This window comes from Phyllobates terribilis, unplaced genomic scaffold (assembly GCF_046119375.1).
Source record: "Phyllobates terribilis strain yellow unplaced genomic scaffold, ASM4611937v1 Scaffold_1__5_contigs__length_1240528914, whole genome shotgun sequence".
NCBI classification, from domain to species: domain Eukaryota; kingdom Metazoa; phylum Chordata; class Amphibia; order Anura; family Dendrobatidae; genus Phyllobates; species Phyllobates terribilis.
The window spans coordinates 701,540,984-701,562,647 of NW_027362761.1; the positions used below are offsets into that span (position 1 = coordinate 701,540,984).

At 44.2% G+C, this 21,664-nt stretch overlaps 1 protein-coding gene and 1 pseudogene across 2 annotated transcripts in view; one reads left to right on the forward strand and one right to left on the reverse strand.

The window, feature by feature from the left end:
• Window positions 1–2,743: 2,743 nt before the first annotated feature.
• The window catches only part of LOC141273616 (serine/threonine-protein kinase PLK2-like), a 248,236-nt gene continuing 229,315 nt past the window's right edge, over window positions 2,744–21,664 (reverse strand). For both annotated transcript variants that reach the window (XM_073685702.1, XM_073685710.1), the window contains 2 exons: window positions 4,695–4,805; window positions 2,744–4,591 (listed from right to left, as the gene is read on the reverse strand). In XM_073685702.1, the coding sequence (XP_073541803.1) occupies window positions 4,409–4,591; window positions 4,695–4,805 (294 nt within the window). In that variant the 3' untranslated portion in view covers window positions 2,744–4,408. The remainder of the gene's footprint in view (window positions 4,592–4,694; window positions 4,806–21,664) is intronic.
• LOC141165326 (elongin-A pseudogene) lies at window positions 14,017–19,775 on the forward strand (annotated as a pseudogene).

A 21,664-nucleotide genomic window follows, 5' to 3' on the forward strand; every position in this document is an offset into this window, starting at 1 on the left:
GGGCATGACTGACCATTTTTTTTTCTTTCTTCATACGAAGCTCACAGCCTTTAATCAAATGACCAGATTTTCCGCAATAGAAACACAAGCCTTCAGAAAATCTACGGTCTTTTTCTTGAGAGCGAGGTGCCACCGATCCAATCTCCATCGGTTCACCACTGTTAGTACACACATTCTCATAACCAGAAACTGACATAGCAGAGGATTTGCTCTCATTAACCCTTGCACGCAGTCTCCTATCCACCCGTATAGCTAATTGCATAGCCTGTTGCAAATCTTCAGGTGTAGGATAAGCAATTAGCAGGTCTTTAACCCTTTCATTGAGCCCAGCAAGAAATAGACTTTTCAGAGCAGAATCGTTCCACCCTGTTTGAGTAGACCAACGACGGAAATGAGTACAATATTTTTCCACATTACCTGATCCCTGTTTCAAACGTCTCAACTCAGTCTCGGCTGATGAGACACGGTCAGGATCATCATATAATAGTCCCAAAGCAGAAAAAAAACTATCCACTGATCTGAAGCATATATCACTAGGTTGCAAAGAAAAGGCCCACTCCTGAGGCTCTTTGCGCAAAAGTGACATTATGAACCCTATGCGCTGGGATTCATCCCCAGAGGACTTGGGTCTCAAACGAAAATACAATAAGCAAGCATTTTTAAATGAAAAAAATTCTCGGTGTTCACCAAAAAATAAATCCGGCAAACATACCTTAGGCTCCAAGAAATGTGCTCCAGGACAGTTACTCACGTGCTGACGGAGCTCGGCCACCTCCAGAGAGAGTCCCTGCAGGCGATGAGCCAAATCCTGAACCGACACCATGATGGAACAGAAAAATCTTTCCTTAGAGAATTTGCAGGCTGGACTTACTGTTATGTTATGCTACCAGAGCTAAGGAAAGAGAAGAGATCTGTCCCTACGATAGAACTCAGCTTAATCCCTACGATGTAACAGGGAACCTGATCCTGCGATCAGACCTGCTAAAGTCCTAAGCTAGTCTGTACGGAGACCTATAGATGTGGGGAAGGAATCCCTACAAGTACTAAGGACTGGGAGGAAAATGGGACACCTCCTAACAGAAATAGTAGCAGACAGACGAACAAACAAAATATATAGAACATAGAGGTCCGTAGACCAAGCAAACTAACAGAGTAGATACAGAGCACAGGCTAGCTAGAAAGTAGTTATACAATGAAGTCCAGCAAAGCCAGAAGGGCGGAGCAGGATTAAATAGGCCAACAAGGTCATGTGACCAGCAAAGGAAAAAACCTAAGAGCAAGGTTCTAACAGTACCCCCCCTTCTAAGAGGATCCTCCGGATCCCCTAGGACCAGGCTTATCAGGAAATCTCCTGTGAAACGCTCTGATAAGTCTGGACGCGGAAACATCATCCGACCTCACCCAAGAGTTATCCTCGGGTCCGAAACCTTTCCAGGCCACAAGATACTGCAAACTACCTCTATACCGTCTAGAGTTAAGGATGCGAGAAATTTCATATTCCCCGTCCTCCACCACCGGAGGAACAGAGGCAGAGGCGTCACAATCCGATACAACAGCTTTTTTCAACAGAGAGACATGAAATACCGGATTAATTCTCCAGGAGGTAGGAACCTCCAACCTAACAGCAGATTGGTTGACAACCTGAAGCACCTTAAAGGGCCCTACAAACTTGGGACCCAATTTCTTAGAAGGAATCCTCAACCGCAGATTCCTAGAGGACAACCAAACCATGTCACCAACAGCGAACAAAACCTCCTGTCGTTTCCTATCAAAGTAGTCTTTAGATTTTCTGTTGGCCTCCTGAATTCATAGTTTTGATGTCTTCAGTGTGAATGTACAATTTTCATAGTCATGAAAATACAGAAAAATCTTTAAATGAGGTGTGTCCAAACTTTTGGTCTGTACTGTATAAAGAAAACACCTCATTCTCTTTGGATTAATGCCCGAATTGGAAGTCGGAAGGTTGGGTTAAATAGAGCTTTCTGGGTAAGGAAGGAGATTGTAATTTGACTCACTGACATGGCGACATCCATGTGTCTGTTCCACTGCTAGGATATCCTTGTTCTGCAACAAGTCACATTCAGAATAGTTTTTGTCATAAGATCCAGCAATGTAGCATCTGTGACAGCAGAGATATTGACTAGTTATTAAAAAGGAGATGCCCAGCCATTGAATACAAATTCTTTTTAATAGTTGCATTACATGCTGCGATGTACAGATACAATTATTGTTCAAGCCTTTGTTATAGAACACCTGCTGGCTACACACAATTCTTACAACCACTTTAAGGATGGACCCATAATTAAATAATATAGCCTATTGATCAGGAACTAATGAAATGACTCAATCCTTCACCATTCTACATGGAAGAAACCTTGCTTTCTAATGGATCCAAATTAATCCTGATTGTAGGTAACAGATTTTGTGGATTTTCCATAGAGTCATCAGAGATGCACTTGATCACCTTTGACAGCAGATTGTACAAGTAGTCTTCTCTCTAGGTTTTCCTATGCTGTTGGATTGTTTGTAACCTCTTTATACTGACCCATATGCCATCTTCCTGTATGACAATGAGCACAGAAAGTCTCCTTATCATGACTACGAAGATTTGGACAGTATTACACCGTAAAACTGTTTATGTTGCCTGTTTCACTGTGTCTCCCTTTTGATGTGTCCTTCAAGACTTCTCCGTTCCCTTCCTAATTGGTCTATGGGGGAAAGTGTGTGGCCATCAGGTGTCAATTTAGACTGAGCTCCTAGTTTCCCTTAGATGGCAGGGCAGTTGGATGTTGGGAGCATTACTTTCTCTTCCTAGGAATTTGGCAAGAGAGACCACTGATATCTGACACTTAGGGCTCTTTCACACGTCTGTGTGTCTGGTACGTGTGGTGACAGTTTCCACACGTACCGGAGACACTGACACACGCAGACCCATTCAAATCTATGTATCAGTGCACATGTCAGTGTGTTTCCACGGACCGTGTAGCCGTGTGCTCCAGACGCTGACATGTTCATTCTTGGATGACAGCACGGATAACACGGACCCATTCAAGTCAATGGGTCCGTGTAAACACGTGCCGCACATGGATGACATCCGTGTGATATGCACTGGCACTTGGGAGTCAGTGTACAGTTAGCGCTGTTCCAAACCGCTGGGTGCTTAATGCTGCCCTCATTATTGTCCCCTCCCGGCGCTGCGATCAGCACCAGCAGGGACAATGATGAGAGTAGTAGTGTCTGCTCCCCCAGCAGCGGGGGACACTTAGAATAGGTGAATAAGAATTTTTTATTTTATTATTTTTACAGGTGGACACTGTGGGAGGAGACACTACTACTCTCATCATTATCCCCTGCTGGTGCTGATCGTAGCACCGGCAGAGAACCTTGATGAGAGCAGTAGTCAGCAACCGGCGCTTGGAAACAGCGCTAACTGTATACTGATTTCCATGCTCTGGTATGTGTGATCCTGATGCAGCACACGTGTGACACACACGGGACACAGATATCTCCGGTACTGAAAATATTCGGACGTGTGAAACCTGCCTTAATGAGGCCTTCTGGTTTAGAAGGACAGGGAAACTTTTGTTTGGTGTCCTTTTCCTCTTGGAGTGGGCTGCCTGCAATAGTCTTGTACACTTGTAAATACTTGTAAACTTTATTTTGCGGCACTGTTCATTCTTTTTAGTGCGCTCAGGTGGAGAGTGCGATCTCAAACTCTTGGTAATAAAAAAATAAAAAAAAAATCATATCATCCAAGGTCATTGTTGCAGCAAAGTTATTACATGTAGAGATAAAAAATATGATTATCTGGTCAAAGAACTGGAAAAATATTTATGGACGAGAACCCAATGAATGAACCTAATTTAGTGGATGGCAATACACTTTACATTTTTATGCACATTTTTCAGGGGGCAATTTCTGAGATGGAAAGTTAATGTGCTCCTGAAAATACAGGACATGAACGGCTGAATGTATGTACCTCTAATACAAATATGGCTCCTACCATTGCACTTTCATTAATAATCATTTCCAAATTATCACTGGCCTCATTATTGTAGTACTGAACACTGTCCTCACACACAGATTAAGACCTCCTTTCAATTATCTATATTGCTTTTTTTTGTCACATTCTAAACAACCAGAGATTATCAGCTTCACTGACTCAGACAAACTAGTATTTCATTATTTCTGAACCCTGGCAGAACCTTCTGCTCGTGATCAATCATGTACACACTGACAACAACCTGTACCATTAATACCTATACTTAGATCCACGTTACAATATGACTTGTCTGTATGTTTTGGACCGGTATTATCATCACACAATTGTAATTGAAATATACAATGGAGATCCTGATAAAAAATATTTCAAATGCTGATTTGCTATACAGTGGATAGGATAAAGTCATCACAGATGATGGAGCATGATGAGAGCATATTCCAAGCGCTGGATTATAAATGGAGGACAACTGTTCTGCAGCGCTGATAGAGGCAAGGTACAGCTCTGTCTCTTCTGGTCGATATAGCTCAGGAGATAACACTGCAGTCCTCTGCTTAGAATTATCTTGGTACGATCATGATAAAAATTCACCTGTCAAAGTAAATAAAGTAGATTATTACATAACTATTACTTTATTATGGAGAAAATGAAAATACACTTTTCTTAACAGGTTTTAAATTATATACAGAATTACCTGTAAAGTCCCATTATTGAAGAACATTAGCAGAGCCTGGTCTGTCTTTACAAAGTGCAGCAGGCACAAGGTCCTGACGGAGTGGCTGCGCGCTGCTCGAAGATTTCCACCCTGCAAATGGCAGCAAAGTTTCTGGTTTATTATTTATTATGTCAATGACTAATAACTGCAACATATTTACCCACCAACTAGTCATAATGATTAATTAGGATTTCCAATATCAGCAAAGAGGATTTCAAATGTTTGCAGGCATGTAAAGTAACAAAGCTAGACAGTATTCACTTTCCAGCAGCAGCAGCCAAAACACAGCTATCAGAGCAGGGGATATTACCATCTGGCTTTATTTTACAGGCCTGGAAGCATTTGGGGTCCCATTTGCTTAACCCCTTTAACCCCAAGGGTGGTTTGCACGTTAATGACCGGGTCAGTTTTTACAATTCTGACCACTATCACTTTATGAGGTAATGACTCTGGAACGCTTCAACGGATCCCCCTGATTCTGAGATTTTTTCATGACATATTGTACTTCATGATGGTGGTAAAACTTCTTAGATATGACTTGCGCTTATTTGTGAAAAAAATCTGTAATTTGGTGAAAATTTCGCAATTTTCAAAATTTGAATTTTCATGCCCTTAACACTAGCACAACCCTAACCCCAGAGTTTATTTTTTACACCGTTCCTCGTGCAGTGTAAGTGATTAGACTTTATTCTTCGGGTCGGTGCGATTACAGCGATACCAGATTCATATCGGGTTTTTATGATTGACAGCTGTCACACACTAAAAGACGCTTTTTTTTTGCAAAGACTAGTTTTTGCATTGCCATATTTTGAGAACTATAATTTTTCCATATTTCGGCCGACAGTCATGTGATGGCTTGTTTTTTGCGTGACGAGTTAACATTTTTATTGGTACCATTTTCGGGCACATGATCTTTTTTGATCGCTTTCTATTTCAATTTTTGGGAGGCACAATAAGCAAAAACTAACAATTCAGGAACTGTTTTTTTTTTTTTTTTTATGCCGTTCCGCATGTGGTAAAATTGATAAGGCATCTTCATTCTTCAGGTCAGTACATTTACAGCGGTACCATATTTATATATTTTTATGTTTTAGCGCTTTTACACAATTAAAAACTATTTTATAGAAAAAAAAATTCTATTGCTTTATTCTGAGAGCTATAACTTTGTCAGCTGATAGAGCTGCATTGCGGCTTGTTTCTTTTTTTTTTTTTTACCGTGTTCACTAAAGAGGTTAACTAGTGGGACAGTTTTATAGGTCAGGTTGTTCCGGACACAGCAATACCAAATGTGTACTTTTATTGGTTTGTTTTTTTTTCAAAATATTTGAGTACAGTATATTTTTATTTTTGGGGGATTTTTTTTTATACTTTTACAATTTATTTATTTATTTTTTCACTTTCTGATACTTTTTTTTTACCTTTACACTTTGTCCCACTATGAGACTTTCACTTCTTGCAGGCTGATCGCTTACATAGCATAGAGATGCAGCAGCATCTCTATGCTATATAGCCTGTCAGCGCTGCACAGGCAGAAGTTACTTTGATCGCGCACTGCGCTTGATCAAAGTAACTTCCTGCTGCATGCTGACCCAGATGTCGTCATGATGACATCGGGTCACCTTGACAACTACTGGGACCCGGTACAGACATCGCGGGATGCCGGAGAGGAGTTAAGTAGGTCGCGCTAACCTCTCCTTGCTCCCGGAATGCTGCGAGCACAGCATTTCAGGGATTAATGTGTCTGGAACAGTGGGGGACCGCTCCTTGCACATAGCATCGGATGTTAGCTGTGAGAATCAGCTGACACCCCGCGTTGCTTGTGTGCGGGCGTGATCACATTGCGTGTAATAGTACGTCCCTGGCCCAATAGGCCCAGGGCCCAAGGACTTAATATTAGCGCAAATGTCGGAAAGGGGTTAAAGAGGACCTGTCATCAGGTCCAAAGTGACCAGTTTTTGTTTTTATTCCTGCTGCTTCCCTGAGTGATGTTATTAATTTTTTTCAAATCCATCATATGTTTCCTTAGATATGGACCTTTATATTTAACGCTAATTTTTATGACCAGTGTTCATGAAGGGGACATTGCTCACTGGGTAATAAAGTTAAGCAGCCTAAAGACAAGCATCCAAAGAATTCTGCGAGCACATTTCTATTGGTAAAGACCATAAAATTAGCACTAAATAAAAAAGCCTGTATTTCTGGAACTGCATAGATGATTTAAAATTAAAAACAAAAAATGGAATACTCAGGAGAGGAGCAACAAAGAGAAGAGTAAAGACTGGCTACTTTTGAACTGGCGTCAGGTCCTCTTTAAAGGGGTTGTACACTACTTTATATTACCCTCCCAATGTATACCCCCGGGGCCTCTGTATGGCTATGTGCCCACGATGCAGAAATGCTCTGGATTTTTCCTGAGCGTTTCTGCATCCGCCTGGCAGAAAAAACGCATGTGGATTGTACATGTGGATTGTGCATGCGGATTGTGCATGCGGATTGTACATCCGGATTGTACATGCGTTTTTCTTGCCAGGGACAAGCGGATGTGAAGCGTTCTTCACTTGCATTTCCGCATGCGGGTTGACAAGCGATTTTAGCATCACTTGTAAAGTGCTTGACAACTTGGTCACACTATCTAAATCCATGCAACCGGCATGGATTTATATAGTGTGACCGAAAGAATGGTAAAAAATAAAAAATAAATCTATACTTACCTTCCGATGGCCCCCGCGGTCTTGCTTCGGCAGCTCGCGGTACACTGAAGGACTTGCCGACGTCAGCATCGTGTCACCTGTCACATGACTATGACGTCAGCGCAGGTCCTCCAGTCCATCGCGAGCTGCCGGCAAGTGAAGAGAAGGAGACATTTATTTTTTATTTTATTCCTTTTTCACAGGTTCTATGGTACCCGGGTCCGGAGGAGAGTCTCCTGTCCTCCACACCCGGGTACCATCCGCACATTGGAACGCATGGAATGCGCATCTACATATACAGTGATGTGGATTCCATGCGTTCCAATGCAAGTCAATGGCGGCGAAAACGCAGCACTTCCGCAAAATAATTGGTAGTGCTGCGTTTTTTTCCGCAATGATAATCCGCAGCGGAAATCTCCGCAGCATGTGCACAGCACATGCGGATTATCATTGGGGAACATGGCAGGCCTTCTACCATGCGCTTTTTAAGCGTTTCTGTAGCTGCGGAAACGCTTAAACGCATCGTGGGCACACAGCCTGTTACAGACTTTTTGTAAATACCTTATGTTGCAGATAATGCCTGTCACTGGTTGCTCACAGATATCACGTGACCCCCGGCTGCAGCCGGCTCTGACTGATGTCAGAATCAAGTGTCACAAGTGCTGGCAGCTGCCGGGGATCTTTGTCTTCCGCGTTCCAGGTGGATGCCAGGCTGTGGGAGGGGTTACCCCCGCGTCACACCCAGCATCCACCGCGCGCTCTGTCTCTCTCCATTCATTGGGAAAGCGCGCGGTGGATGCTGGGTGTGACGTGGGGGGTAACCCCGCCCACAACCCAGGAGGCACCGGGGGAACCCCAGCACTGAGTCATGCCTCACTTGTCGTGACGTCAACGCGGGTCACGTGATACCCGTGAGCGACCACCGATAGCGCCGCTCACAGGCATTATCAGCAACAAGAGGTATTTACAAAAAGTCTTTGTATCCCCCCCCCTTTGGGGCGATAATATAAAGTAGTGTACAACTTCTTTAATGTTTAAAGACTTTTTTAATATTTGTTTTCTTTTTACAAATGATAGCAGTTTGATCCATATATGCAGGGCCGGCTTCAGGTTCTTGTAGCCCCCATGCGAAAGAGTCTCAGTGGGCCTCTTTAATACATACCACGATTCATGATGCACAGATACCGGAGAGAAAAATATATACTGTCCAGTCTGCACTGTGAGCATTTGCCGGTTTCTGAGCTATTGTAGAATTTACAATAGATATTGCTCATGTAATGTAAGAAGTGAAATCTTTGGCATTGAAATATATATACACTGCTCAAAAAAATAAAGGGAACACTCAAATAACACATTCTAGATCTGAATGATGAAATATTCTCATTGAATACTTTGTTCTATACAAAGTTGAATGTGCTGACAAGAAAATCACACAAAAATCATCAATGCCAATCTAATTTATTAACCAATGGATGCCTGGATTTGGAGTCACCTCCAAAATTAAAGTGGAAAAACACACTACAGGTTTATCCAACTTTGATGTAATGTCCTTTAAAACAAGTTATAATGAGGCTCAGTATTGTGTGTGGCCTCCACGTGCCTGTATGACCTCCCTACAACGCCTGGGCATGCTCCTGATGAGGTTGCGGATGGTCTCCTGTGGGATCTCCTCCCAGACCTGGACTAAAGCATCCGCCAACTCCTGAACAGTCTGTGGTGCAACGTGACGTTGGTGGATGGAGCGAGACATGATATCCTAGATGTGCTCAATCGGATTCAGGTCTGGGGAACGGGCGGGCCAGTCCATAGCTTCAATGCCTTCATCTTGCAGGAACTGCTGACACACTCCAGCCACATGAGGTCTGGCATTGTCCTGCATTAGGAGGAACCCAGGGCAAACCGTACCAGCATATGGTCTCACCACGAATCTGAGGATCTCATCTCGGTACCTAATGGCAGTCAGGCTATCTCTTGCGAGCACATGGAGGGCTGTGCGGCCCTCCAAAGAAATGCCACCCCACACCATTACTGACCCACTGCCAAACCGGTCATGCTGGAGGATGTTGCAGGCAGCAGATCGCACTCCACAGCGTCTCCAGACTCTGTCACGTCTGTCACATGTACTCAGTGAGAGTCTGCTTTCATCTGTGAAGAGCACAGGGCGCCAGTGGCGACTTTGCCAATCCTGGTGTTCTGTGGCAAATGCCAAGCTTCCTGCATGGTGTTGGGCTGTGAGCACACCCCCATCTGTGGATGTCGGGCCCTCATACCACCCTCATGGAGTCGGTTTCTAATCGTTTGTGCAGACACATGCACATTTGTGGTCTGCTGGAGGTCATTTTGCAGGGCTCTGGCAGTGCTCCTCCTGTTCCTCCTTGCACAAAGGAGGAGGTAACGGTCCTACTGATGGGTTGTTGCCCTCCTATGGCTCCCTCCACATCTCCTGGTATCTGCTCCATGCTTTGGACACTGTGCTGACAGACACAGCTACCATTCTTGCCACAGCTCGCACTGATGTGCCATCCTGGATGAACAGCACTACCTGAGCAACTTGTGTGCGTTGTACTGTAGACACCACCTCATGCTACTGTACCTCTAGGGGTGAGAACAATGGCAAAATGAAAAAGTGACCAAAACAACAGCCAAAATGATGAGAACAGAGAAATGGTCTGTGGTCACCACCTGCAGAACCACTAATTTATAGGGGTTATCTTGCTAATTGCCTGTCATTTCTACCAGTTGTCTGTTCCATTTGCACAACAGCAGGAGAAATTGATTCACAATCAGTGTTACTTCATAACTGGACAGGTAGATTTTACAGAAGTCTTATTGACTTGCAGTTACATTGTGTTGTTTAAGTGTTCCCTTTATTTTTTTGAGCAGTGTATTACTTAATCAAGAATCAGCAAAAACACTAGTGCATGCCCTCATCATCTCCTGCCTTGACTACTGCAACCTCCTGCTCTGTGGCCTCCTTTCCAACACTCTCGCACCCCACCAATCTATCCTAAACTCTGCTGCCCCTATGATCCACCTGTCCCCCCGCTATTCCCCAGCCTCTTCTCTCTGTTAATCATTTCACTGATTCCCTATTGCCCAGAGACTCCAGTTCAAAACCCTGACCGTTGCGTACAAACTCAGGGTCTTCTCTACTCCTGTACCAGTCGGTGACTCGTTTTGTTCAAGATTAATGTACTTGTTTTTTATTATGTATACCTCTTCTCACATGTTAAGCATCATGGAATAAATGGCACTATAATAATAATAATAATAATAATAATAATAATAATAATAATCAAAACAGCAATGTATCAGAGCAACTGCTTCTCTACTTTCCCACTTGAGTACTGAGGGATGTAAAGTATCCCCTAACCATTGAATTTCGCAAGGCTCTAAATGTATCACTGCAGTTAGTCTTAGTTGTACAATTGGCACCGTATCCACAGAATGCCAAGCAGCTTAAAGCATTTTTGGGACTAGTCGGATATTGTAGATAGTGGATACCAAATATGTCTCAACTTGCTACTTCATTATATACTCTGACTACTCTAACAGGCCACATAGAGTTGTTTGAGGAGGAGAAACGGGCTGTCGACTGTCTGAAAGCTGCAACACTTAGTGCCCCTTCACTGGTACTCTAACTATACTAATGCTACCTGTTCGTCCATAAACAGGAGAGACAAGCTGTAGGAATTCTAACCCAGAAGTGCTGGAGGGAAAAGCAGAAGCTAGTAGGGTACTTCAGTGCCAAACTGGATTCTGTTATCTCAGCAGGTGCTGCATGTATTAACTCAGTAACACTGACAGCTATGCTGGTTGAGAAGACAGCTGATATTGTTCTTATCAACCATTTGTTTCTTATGGTTCCACGTGCCGTTCAAGCAGTACTCCACAGACTGACCATGAGATATCTCTCTTGGTACCATCTAATATCACCATTCTCAAGTGCAGTGTACTGAACTCTGCTACACTGTTGCCACTCTAAACTTTTGAGAATGGATAAGAACCAGAGCACAATTGTGAGCAGGTGGTGGATCTCCCCATCCTGTGCTGGATGATCCCATCCCAGATGCTGACAACAAAAGCAAGGAGGCTTTGCTGTAGTAGATGATACCTCTGTTTTGCATTTGGAAACCCTTGATTCGGGTATGTGTGGCGCGGGTTTGGTCGCCACAGAGGTACTGCATCTCACCCAGAGGTGTGGTATCTCACTCTCAGGTAAGGAAAGCAGTACTGCCTGGGACCCTAACACCTGCATCCAACACTACATTACTCCAGACCAGCAGGAGGGGCAAGATGTGTCGCTCTCCTGCTCAGCCCGTCCCTGGCTGGAGTGGGGGGAGCCAAAGTAGGGGGAACCATGTAGTGGGTGTGGGTGGAGGAAGTAAATCAGGGGAGCACTTGTTAGGAATAGTATAAAGAGGGAAGCCATCTTGGGAGTTCAGTTCAGTCAGGGGAGGACAGTGAGAGGAGCAGGAGCTCTGTAGGAGCTCTGCTCAGGAGGAGGGCCTAGCCAGAGAGGCCCAAGACTGAAGAGAGAGAGGAGCAGGAGAAAGGCTCCAGGAACGTGGAAGGGACCCCAGGGGTACGGGTAGTGCTGGAGGCCACCCGTACGCCCGAATCTGCCAGGAGGTGGAGGGGTCAGGTTGCACAGAGGGGACCGGTCCCTAACTAGCGGAGTTCTTTAAGCCTCAACTAGGAAACCGGAGACTGCAGTATTTCAGGTACTGCAGCCACAAGCCACATCTGTCTCACCAATAAGGTGGCCATAGAGGACCCAGGCGACAGAGAAGACGTCGCCCGGCAAGGTCCGCGGTCACTGGATTGGGACACTAGGTGTGAGGTGCAGGGAGACGGCCAGAAGGAACACACAGAAGGGGGTCCTGTTATGTACTCCGGAGGTACCTGAGGGTTGGCTGAGCCCCTGCCCGGTGAACGCAGCACAACGTGGGAAGTTAAGATCTGCAGTTGTAACCAGGAGCAAAGTGAGAACTGTGAGTAAATCTGGAAGACTGCACCCCACTGTCTCTGTCAATTATTACTGCTGCGCCATCACCCCTTGCACTACACTGCACCACGAGTGCTACTTCCATAACAGCAACATCTACCCTGCCCTGGAGCTAAGCTCTACCTGTGGAGAGCTGAACCAACTCTGCTGCATTTACACCAGCTCCAGAGGACCTGCTCCGCAGCGGCGGCTCCATATAGCCGCATACCACAGGTGGTGTCATGAACTGTATATAAGAACTATAAACCCCCTGTAAATAATATTCCCCATTTGATTGACCGCCTTGGGTCACGGACCGGGTCACCAGCACTGTGACATCTCCCCTAGCAACGACCGGCCCGGCTACCGAGTACCCCACGGCCCAGGGGGCGCGTCATATGCATTCTGCCAAAAGTGTAGAACTGCTTACCTCGATCAAGGCAAGTGAATTGGCAGAGGGAAATATGTGAATGAATGAGTTCGGATTTATGTGGAAACATAGAGGGTTCCTAACCTTTAGTGGCAAAGTTGTAAAGCATGTAACTCTAATAAAGGATTTGTTGGAAAAGTTAAAATTACCACGAGATATTGCAGTGTTTAAATACCAGGCACATCAAAAAGCAAGGGATCTTATGAGCAATAACAGGGCAGATGAAGCAGCAGAAGAAAGCTACTTTGATGCTTCTTTCAGGCATCCCAAATGATAATAATATGGCAATGGACCTTGCAGAAACAAACAGGCCCCCCAAACCCACAGGAAATGGGGAAACATTTGTTGTAAGCCAATTGACAATGTGTGTAAACATGTGGGTGGTCAATTTTGTGCATTACCAGCCTTGTATCCTGTTTTATCAAGCCTCTCTCATCTGTCATCTCATGTTTCCAAAGGGGGACTGATTGTCATTGTAAAGAATTTCTGGTTCCATTAGATTTTCCACAATTTGCTACAGAATTGTGTGAAAAATGTTTGTTTGTGCCAAACACAATTCACCGAAAGTGACTAAGGTGCAAAGTAAACATCTTGCAAAGCCTGACTGCACTTTTCAAAGACTTACAAATAGACTATATTCAACAAGGTGTGTAATGAGTATGTCTTGCTATGTGTGGATATGTTTTCCTCTTGGGTAGAGGCCTGGCCTGTCCCTAAGGCAACAACTGCAGCTAGGAAACTGGTATCTGAAATGGTGTGCAGATATGGCCTATCTGAGACCGTGGAGTCTGCACAGGGTACAGTGGAAAATAAGTATTTGATACATTTCCGATTTTGCAAGTTTTCCCACCTACAAAGAATGGAGAGGTCTGTAATTTTTATCGTAGGTACACTTCAACTGTGAGAGACAGAATCTAAAAATAAAAAACAGAAAATCACATTGTATGATTTTTAAATAATTAAATTGGATATTGAGGGGAGTGAGTACATGCAGCAGTTCAGCTCCTGCCTGGGTGATGTCAGCAGACCCAATTAAGAAACACTATTTACCCCCAAATGTCAGCTAAGAAGCGTCCCAGCTCTGGCCAAGCAAATAGATGTTCCTCGGTGGTGCCTGCGACGAGTATTTTCCAATATCTGAGGTGTTTTGCGGGCTTCACACTGGAACTAGCAAGCTCTCTGACTGGAAATAAGATGGCGGATGGAGGACCAGCATTATCTACATCAGGGACCGTGAGTTGCATACATAATACGGTTGGGACTTACACGATACAGGCCTCTAAAGACTATATCCAGGGGCAGAAGGGGACATCTCATGCTTCTTATTCACATGCAGTGAGTAGCTCCTTGCACAGGCTGAGAGATTTATCCTATGGCATTCCTGATCACTCACAGGGCCTGGCAGGCAATGTATCTGACGCACCCCTGGGCCTTCGTCGCGCGGCATCGCGCGCACGGGAGCTTACCCGGAGCCGGATCTGTTGAGGGTTGTAGTCTCGTGGCGGTGACCCGGTCCGTGCCCAGGGAGTCAAACTGAGCGGCGATGTATTAGCGGTAGATGTTGGACGACTACGCCACCCGTTGAATGCAGCGAAGGAGCTGCCGCTGCAGGGCAGACCGCTGAGGCCGGTGGTAGGATTGTGCAGCGTGATAGTATCACCCCCAACGGGAGGGGTATGGCCTCAGGGCAGCCGACGTGGATGATGGGGGTAGCAGGAATCACTCAGAGACGATGCGGTGTAATTCAGGGTCTTTACTGGTGATAAAGATAGACCCTCCCGGAGTACTGGCTAGCGATCGGGGCCTGGTCAGTCCTTGAGCAGATGGGATCTCCCCTGGCCAGGCGGAGTTGTAGGCCTCCCAAACTGACTGTACTCTTCTGGCTACCTTGCTAGAGGCGGGTATAAGTAGCCCACGTCCCTGAGTGTACCGTGTGGTGCTCACCCGTATGGCCGGTGACTCGGGGCCTTCTAGTGGCGTCCGCTCCACGACGGCGGTGCTGGTCCCACGCGTGTGACTGTGCCTTCGGGTTTCTTGGCCAGAGGACCTGAAATCCCCTGCCGGGCGGTTTCTGCTGCTGGGTAAAGATTAGTCCCCACAGCCTCGGACTCCGGGTCCGGTGATAGCTTCTCAGTCAGGGCGAGCTCTGCAGCTGCCAGCCCCTGACTCCTTATAGCACTGCTCCCACAGAGCTCCTGATGTTCTTTTCCTAGATCTGCTTCTCTTCTCTGTCTCTACTTCTTCTCTACTCACTAACCCTGCCTCAGCCCTAAGTTTATATAGGGGAAGTTCTTCCCCTCCCAGGACTGGGCAGGAGGTGTGGCATGCATAGGATTCCTGACCAAGAGACCTCCCACCTGCTCTCAGACATAACATTGCTGTTACTGTGGAAACCAGACCCCTGGGGTGCCACATATCTATTCAAGCACAGACTGTATGGGAAGATATTTATTAAGACTCATATATGTGCTATTCCCATAAAAGAAGATATGGAGAACTACATCTCTAGGCTGGAAGCTTCCTATAAGAGCTGAGACTGCTGCTATCAGAGGAGAACTTCAGCAGCTGTCTGAATGGGTGGCTAATGATGAAAGCCATATAGAGGCCATCTCTCAGAGATCACACACACAACAACAAACGGCTGCCGCTCACTCTCCGCAATTGGAATACCTGTCTGATTTGGTGTACGGTATAGAAAATAGAGGGAGACGCAATAATATCAGAATTAGAGGCCTCCTAGAATCCGTGGAACAGAATAAACTGGAGGAATCTTTACGCTGTATCATTAATTCTATATTAAACATACCACGTGACCCAGACATAGAATTTGACAGGGCTCACAGATCCCTGGGACCCAAGTCTACTCATGTAAACAGACCTAGAGATGTCATAAGCCGGATACACAGGTATAAAGTGAAGGAGAACATTCTTGCTAAATCCTGCACATTGGAACCTATCATCTTCAATGAACATGTTATTCAGATTATGCATGATCTGTCCTGGCGCACACTTCAGAAGAGACGTGCCCTGAAGCCCCTGCTCAACATACTGAGACAACAAAAAATCCTTTATTCTTGGGGCTTTCCGTTTAGACTTCAAGTGAGACAATCTGGAACTCTACATGTTTTACGAAGTCTGGGAGATTTATCAACGTTCACTAATGGACTGGGAATTCCATCGGTCCAAGTGCTCCCATCAGAGTGGCCAGGTCTTCCTAGAGGCCTTGGAAGGAATGACACACCTCGCCCTCAAAACAGGAAGACGCACACCACTTTGGCATGAGAAATGGAGGTCACAATATGGAAGAAAGAGGAGAATCACCTCCGGATTGACTGGATTCACTATTCTCACTCATTTGTTCTTTTTGATAGTGATTAATGCTTAGCAGTAGGGGAATCCTAAACAAAGTTGATATAACCACACATGTATAGATATTGAGTATGAGTAGGGCATTCAAGTTTTGGTAGATAATAAATGTACTATTATGAGAAACGTATACTAAGTCATTATGGGTCTGTGGACCAGCCCTAGGGGGGAGCTACCCTCCACATAAAGAGCGTTGCCACTAAGGGTATCTACATTCCGCTGGACGGGTGTGGAATTTTCTATTTTTCCCTAGTAGTTCTTTGTGGTTGGGGAAGGCTCACAACTGATTTCTTCTCTCTTTTTGTGTTGTTTCCCTCCTGTCCTATATATTTTTTTTTCTTTCCGAGAGGAAGGAGTTATCATTATTCAAATAGAGAAGCTCTCTTTCTCTTAAGTTTTTCCCCCCTTTTTTTCCCCTTTCTCTCTTTCACTAATCCTCCCTCAGACCTAATCCCTGGTCCTCAAAATGAACACAGTCAAATTCTGTTCTCTAAATGCTCAAGGCCTCAATGTTCCTCAGAAACGTTCTCAGATTCTGTACTCCATGCACAAACAAAGGGTTCATATCCTCATGTTACAAGAGACACATTTTAAATCTGATTCCATAATTTTTTCCTCAGAATTGAGTGATTCCATAATTTTTTCCCTCTGCTTGGTCTGAAAAAAATTACCCTTACTCAGTACCACATTTTTAATCTTGATTTCTTTTAGTGTTTCTTAAAGCCCTAAAGTTGCCATTTGAAATGACTTAAGTTTTGTGCCATGTCTGATCTGCTTTTTTTCAACAACATTAAACAACTGAATGAACATCCTCCGAGCCCGGTGATTCCATAATTTTTTCAGAATAGCGAGTACAATGTAAGTCAATGGGAAATGCGAGTAATTTTTTCAGCTTAAGGCATGATCTGTCCTTTTTTTTGGATGTGCACTCCTCTCATTTGGCACAGGCGATTTTAATTAGCAGGAGACTGCAAAGAGGGTCTAGCCTATTTTTGCTCTCACTTGAGAGCTTGAGGAAGGTGAATCACAATGCTCCTTTTATGTGGTGTTGGTGCAGTGTGTATGGTGCCCCCTTTCAGGATGGGTTGAAAAAGCATCTCCAAATGGCTGAGATTTTGATTGTCAATATTCCACCGACTATATAGGAAGAGAAGACTTCTTGATACTGTACTACTTGGTCCAGTGCAGAATGTGCAGCATCGTATTTCCAAAAATTACTCCTGGGGGCTGTGTCATAGGTGCAGGGAGATTCCATGACAAGGACCTCCCTTGCCAAACATTATGTACCATGGAGTACTGTAGTAGTTGTGGCCCTCAATTCAAGTTTTCAGAGGGCCATCAGTCGGTCATCAACAGTCAGTGTAAATTTCTATTGAATATGTATCCCCTATCTCAGTCACAATGTGGCACAACCTGTGACAAGGGCCTACAATGACAAATATTAGTTTGGTAGGACGACTGTACATTTCAGATTTGTCCACTGCATAATGTGCATAGGGTTTCTAAAAATTAGCCCTCTGGGCTGAGTCATGATTGAAGCAGGAAGCCATCATCACAAGGGCCTCCAATTACAAATAGTAGTTAGGCTGGAGTAGGAATACTGTCCTGGACTGGCTTGTCCACTACACAATGTGCATAGGGTTTCTAAAAATTAGCCCTCTGGACTGAGTCATGGTTGAAGCAGGAAGCCATCATCACAAGGGCCTCCAATCACAAATAGTAGTTAGGCTGGAGTAGGAATACTGTCCTGGTTGTCCACTGCACAATGTGCATAGGGTTTCTAAAAATTAGCCCTATGGGCTGAGTGATGGTTGAAGCTGGAAGCCATCATCAGAAGGGCCTCCAATCACAGATAATAGTTAGAAATCAAAACCTGACAAACATAAAATAGGCTTGGATCCTGTTGAGAAGGGAAAGGTATATGAAAAAAATCTGGTAACCAAGGAAAAAAAATCAGAAAAAGTCAAGAGCAAAACTCATTCAAATGACTCAGGAACACAAGATAAGACATCTATTAAGATCTCTCTGCCACCTCCAGAAACTGAACCTGATGAAGATGAATTTGAGCAGCCAACAATGTCTTTTGAGTCCTATATCAGCTATGACCAGCCCCAGAACCATAAGAAAAAGAAGAAACCTACTGTAAAGCCAACATCTACATCGACTTCTACACCTGAAAAGAGCAACAAGAAACAGAGTGAGAGTAAAGTAGATCGTAAAGAGAAAAGCAAAGCGAAACAGCAAATGCCTGAAAAAAAGGCCAAGATAGACCAAGTCCCTGTTCTACCTGATATACCATTGCCAACTATCCAGCCAAATTATCGACCTCTTCATCTATTGACACTGTTCCCTCCATGCCTCATAAGAGGAAAGCTCCACTGTACTCTCAAGAAGAGGGTGAAAGTAACGGATTTACTGGACGCAAATTAAACTCCAAGATGCAGGTGTATTCTGGATCTAAATCCACTTACTTGCCAAGGATGATGTCCCTCTACAAGCAGTGCATCAGAGTCCTGGCTAACAACATAGACTCGATCTATGAGGTAGGAGGTGTACCTTATTCAATGCTTGAGCCAGTTTTGGAGAAATGCACACCAAAGCAGTTGTACCAGATAGAAGACTGTAATCATGTACTGATTGAAGACTCAGATCAACTCTGGAGAAATCACTGTCAAAAAGATTTCAGAAATGAGATTCCAGATGAGTATGAGAGCTGGAGAGAGCTGTATCTCCGTCTCCACGAAGCTCAAGAGCACAGGCTTGTCATGCTAACTCAGAATATCCGCTCTTCACATGCAAACAAGCCTAAAGTCCGACAAGCCAAGATGACATTTGTGAATACAGAAGTGAAACCCCCACGTGATGTACGTAGAAGGCAAGAAAAGTTTGGAACAGGAGTAGCAGTTGTCAGTGAAAAAGCAAGGATTAAACCCTTCGTGCCAGTCACTAGCAGTTATAGCAGTGTGCCATCTGAGGAACCCGGCTCATTTGGCAGACCAAGTACTAGCAGTACAGTGTCCACACCAAGCAGTGTTGTCCAGCCCGGACATGATCCACATAAACCACAAATGAAAAAGGTCGCTCCCATGATGGCCAAAATAATAAAAGCTTTCAAGAACCGGTTTTCTCGGCGATAAAATAAGGACGAGAATGGACTTTTTTGTGATGAGGGGATTATTGCACTGGAAATCATTGATAAAATGGAAGAAAGGACCCATTTATTCCTGAAACAGTGTTGCCCTTCACCTTACCGTTTCCTTTTGCCCAACGTCCTAATATACTCATGTTTTAACTATATGTTTCTTTCATCTCTCAATCCTTTGGCTCTGCAGGATTCCCATTAATTTGTTGATTTATGTCCCTGGGGCCTTAGAATCACTGTGTCTTTTTACATCACAGATATGGATCCTGACTGTTGGGGAATAATCAGTGTACCACACTAAGATGCTCTCATAACCTAGCGGAGTCCTCATTTACAAATCAGTTTTTTACTGATTGAAGACAAATTACAGATATGAAACTATTTTTGTGCAATTTCCTATGACAGAATTAGGTACAATGTTACATTTTTTTGGCAAAGTTGAAAGAAACCAAGAAAGGCATTTTGCGATTCTCTGGATGCCTCAACTACTAATATGTACTTAGCAGTTCTGATTTGAGGTTTTCCTGTTGTAATGTCATGTAATATTTGTTGTGAATTATTTTGCAGAATTGTTCTGTGACATAAAAATTGGTGTCTCTGACCTCCATACACACCTTTCTTCATATCTGGGATCTCTACATTTAAGCTCAATATTCCAATGTGTTTGAATCTGTAATCTGGACTCTCAAAATTCTTTTAGGGACACAGTTTATGTAATTTATTTTTGTTGAATTTTCCATCACTGTAGAAGTAAATTTTTGGTCTGCATAGTATTTTCATGCTCAGCAGTCTCAGACGGTTCTGTATTTTTTTTATTTGGGCTACTGGGTAACCTGGTAGCCCAGGTGAAAAAAAAAAAGTTATAAGCTCCTGTGTGGCGGCTGTCAGCATTTTTGACCATTGCAGATGCTGTTTCTACTCCTTAAGAATTAAATGGCAATGTCAGACACTTGCTCTTTAGTGTAGGTCATTTGTGAAATGAGTATATTGTGGATTTTGCAGATTTCACGTTACCTGTAGCTGCTGGGCAGGGGCTATAAACTTTAGGCCTTTATGTGAGTTTTTTGCTTTATGTAAATAAATTCCTTTTTGTGGTTTCAAGAACATTAAACATTTTAACTTAGACTTATATATGCAAATGATTTTATCTGGCTCTTAATAAAATGTGAATAATGGTTACAAAAAAAAAAAAAAAAAAATAGTAGTTAGGCTGGAGTAGGAATACTGTCCTGGACTGGTTTGTCCACTGCACAATGTGCATAGGGTTTCTAAAAATTAGCCCTCTGGGCTGAGTCATGGTTGATGAAGGAAGGAAACGTTTTTTTATGGGAAGGGGGTGATGTTAACAGCAGTAGCATGAATCTGAACTGAAGCGTCAGAAAGGACGCACGTATGGTCACTTAAGTACCTCTTCACCATGTTCTGCAAATTATCCCTCCTTGGCATTGTTACAGGCACAGATAGCCCTTGCTGTTGTGCTGGTTTATTGAAAATTGCCCAATTTGTGCACATTCCGACCCCCCACCTCTGTTGGAGCTGGTGTTCGTGTCCTTCCCCATTATCCCTTGGTGTTGAAAAGAGCTGCTACCTCTGCCACCAGCATTGTCTGAGGGTGATGTTTTCAGCAACTGATCTACAACAGTCCTCTTGAACGATTCCATTGTAAAACTCTTTGGTGACTCCAAAAGGAGAGAAGGAAATTTCTCCTTGTACCGTGGATCGAGAAAGGTGGCCAAACAGTATAGGTTGTTGGATAAAATGTGTATCACGCAAGGGTCTTGCCACAGACACATGAACTGTGCCATGTGGGTAAAGCTGCAAAAAGGAAAATGTTCTGTGTCCCCAACAGTAGAAACATTACCCATCCTCTCCTCACGCTGACTGGTCTCCTCCTCCAACTCTACCTTCTCCTCTCAAGCCCATCCAGGCTGGACAGACATGAAGCTAGGGTTGTCCTCTCTGTAGCATTACGAGTCCCCACAGTAGCACAGAAAAACAAGTCTTCTCCCTCCTCATCACCCAATGTTGCCTCAGAATATTGGCTAGGCTGGGTAGTATCACCCATTAGGAAATCTGGCTCCATACCAACATGCTGGGCACTCAAAGCTTCCTCTTTGAGATTCTGCAGTGATTGCTTCAAGAGACACAGCAGCAGGATGGTTACGCTGATAATAGCCTGATCACCGCTCACGAGGTTGGTGCAGTACTCAAAGTTCTCAAGCACCTCACAAATGTCAGCGATCCATACCCACTCGACAGTTATGTGTGGTGGCTGACTTTCAGTCTGACGGGCATGCTGAAGCTGGTATTCAGATACTGCCCTCTGCTGTTCAC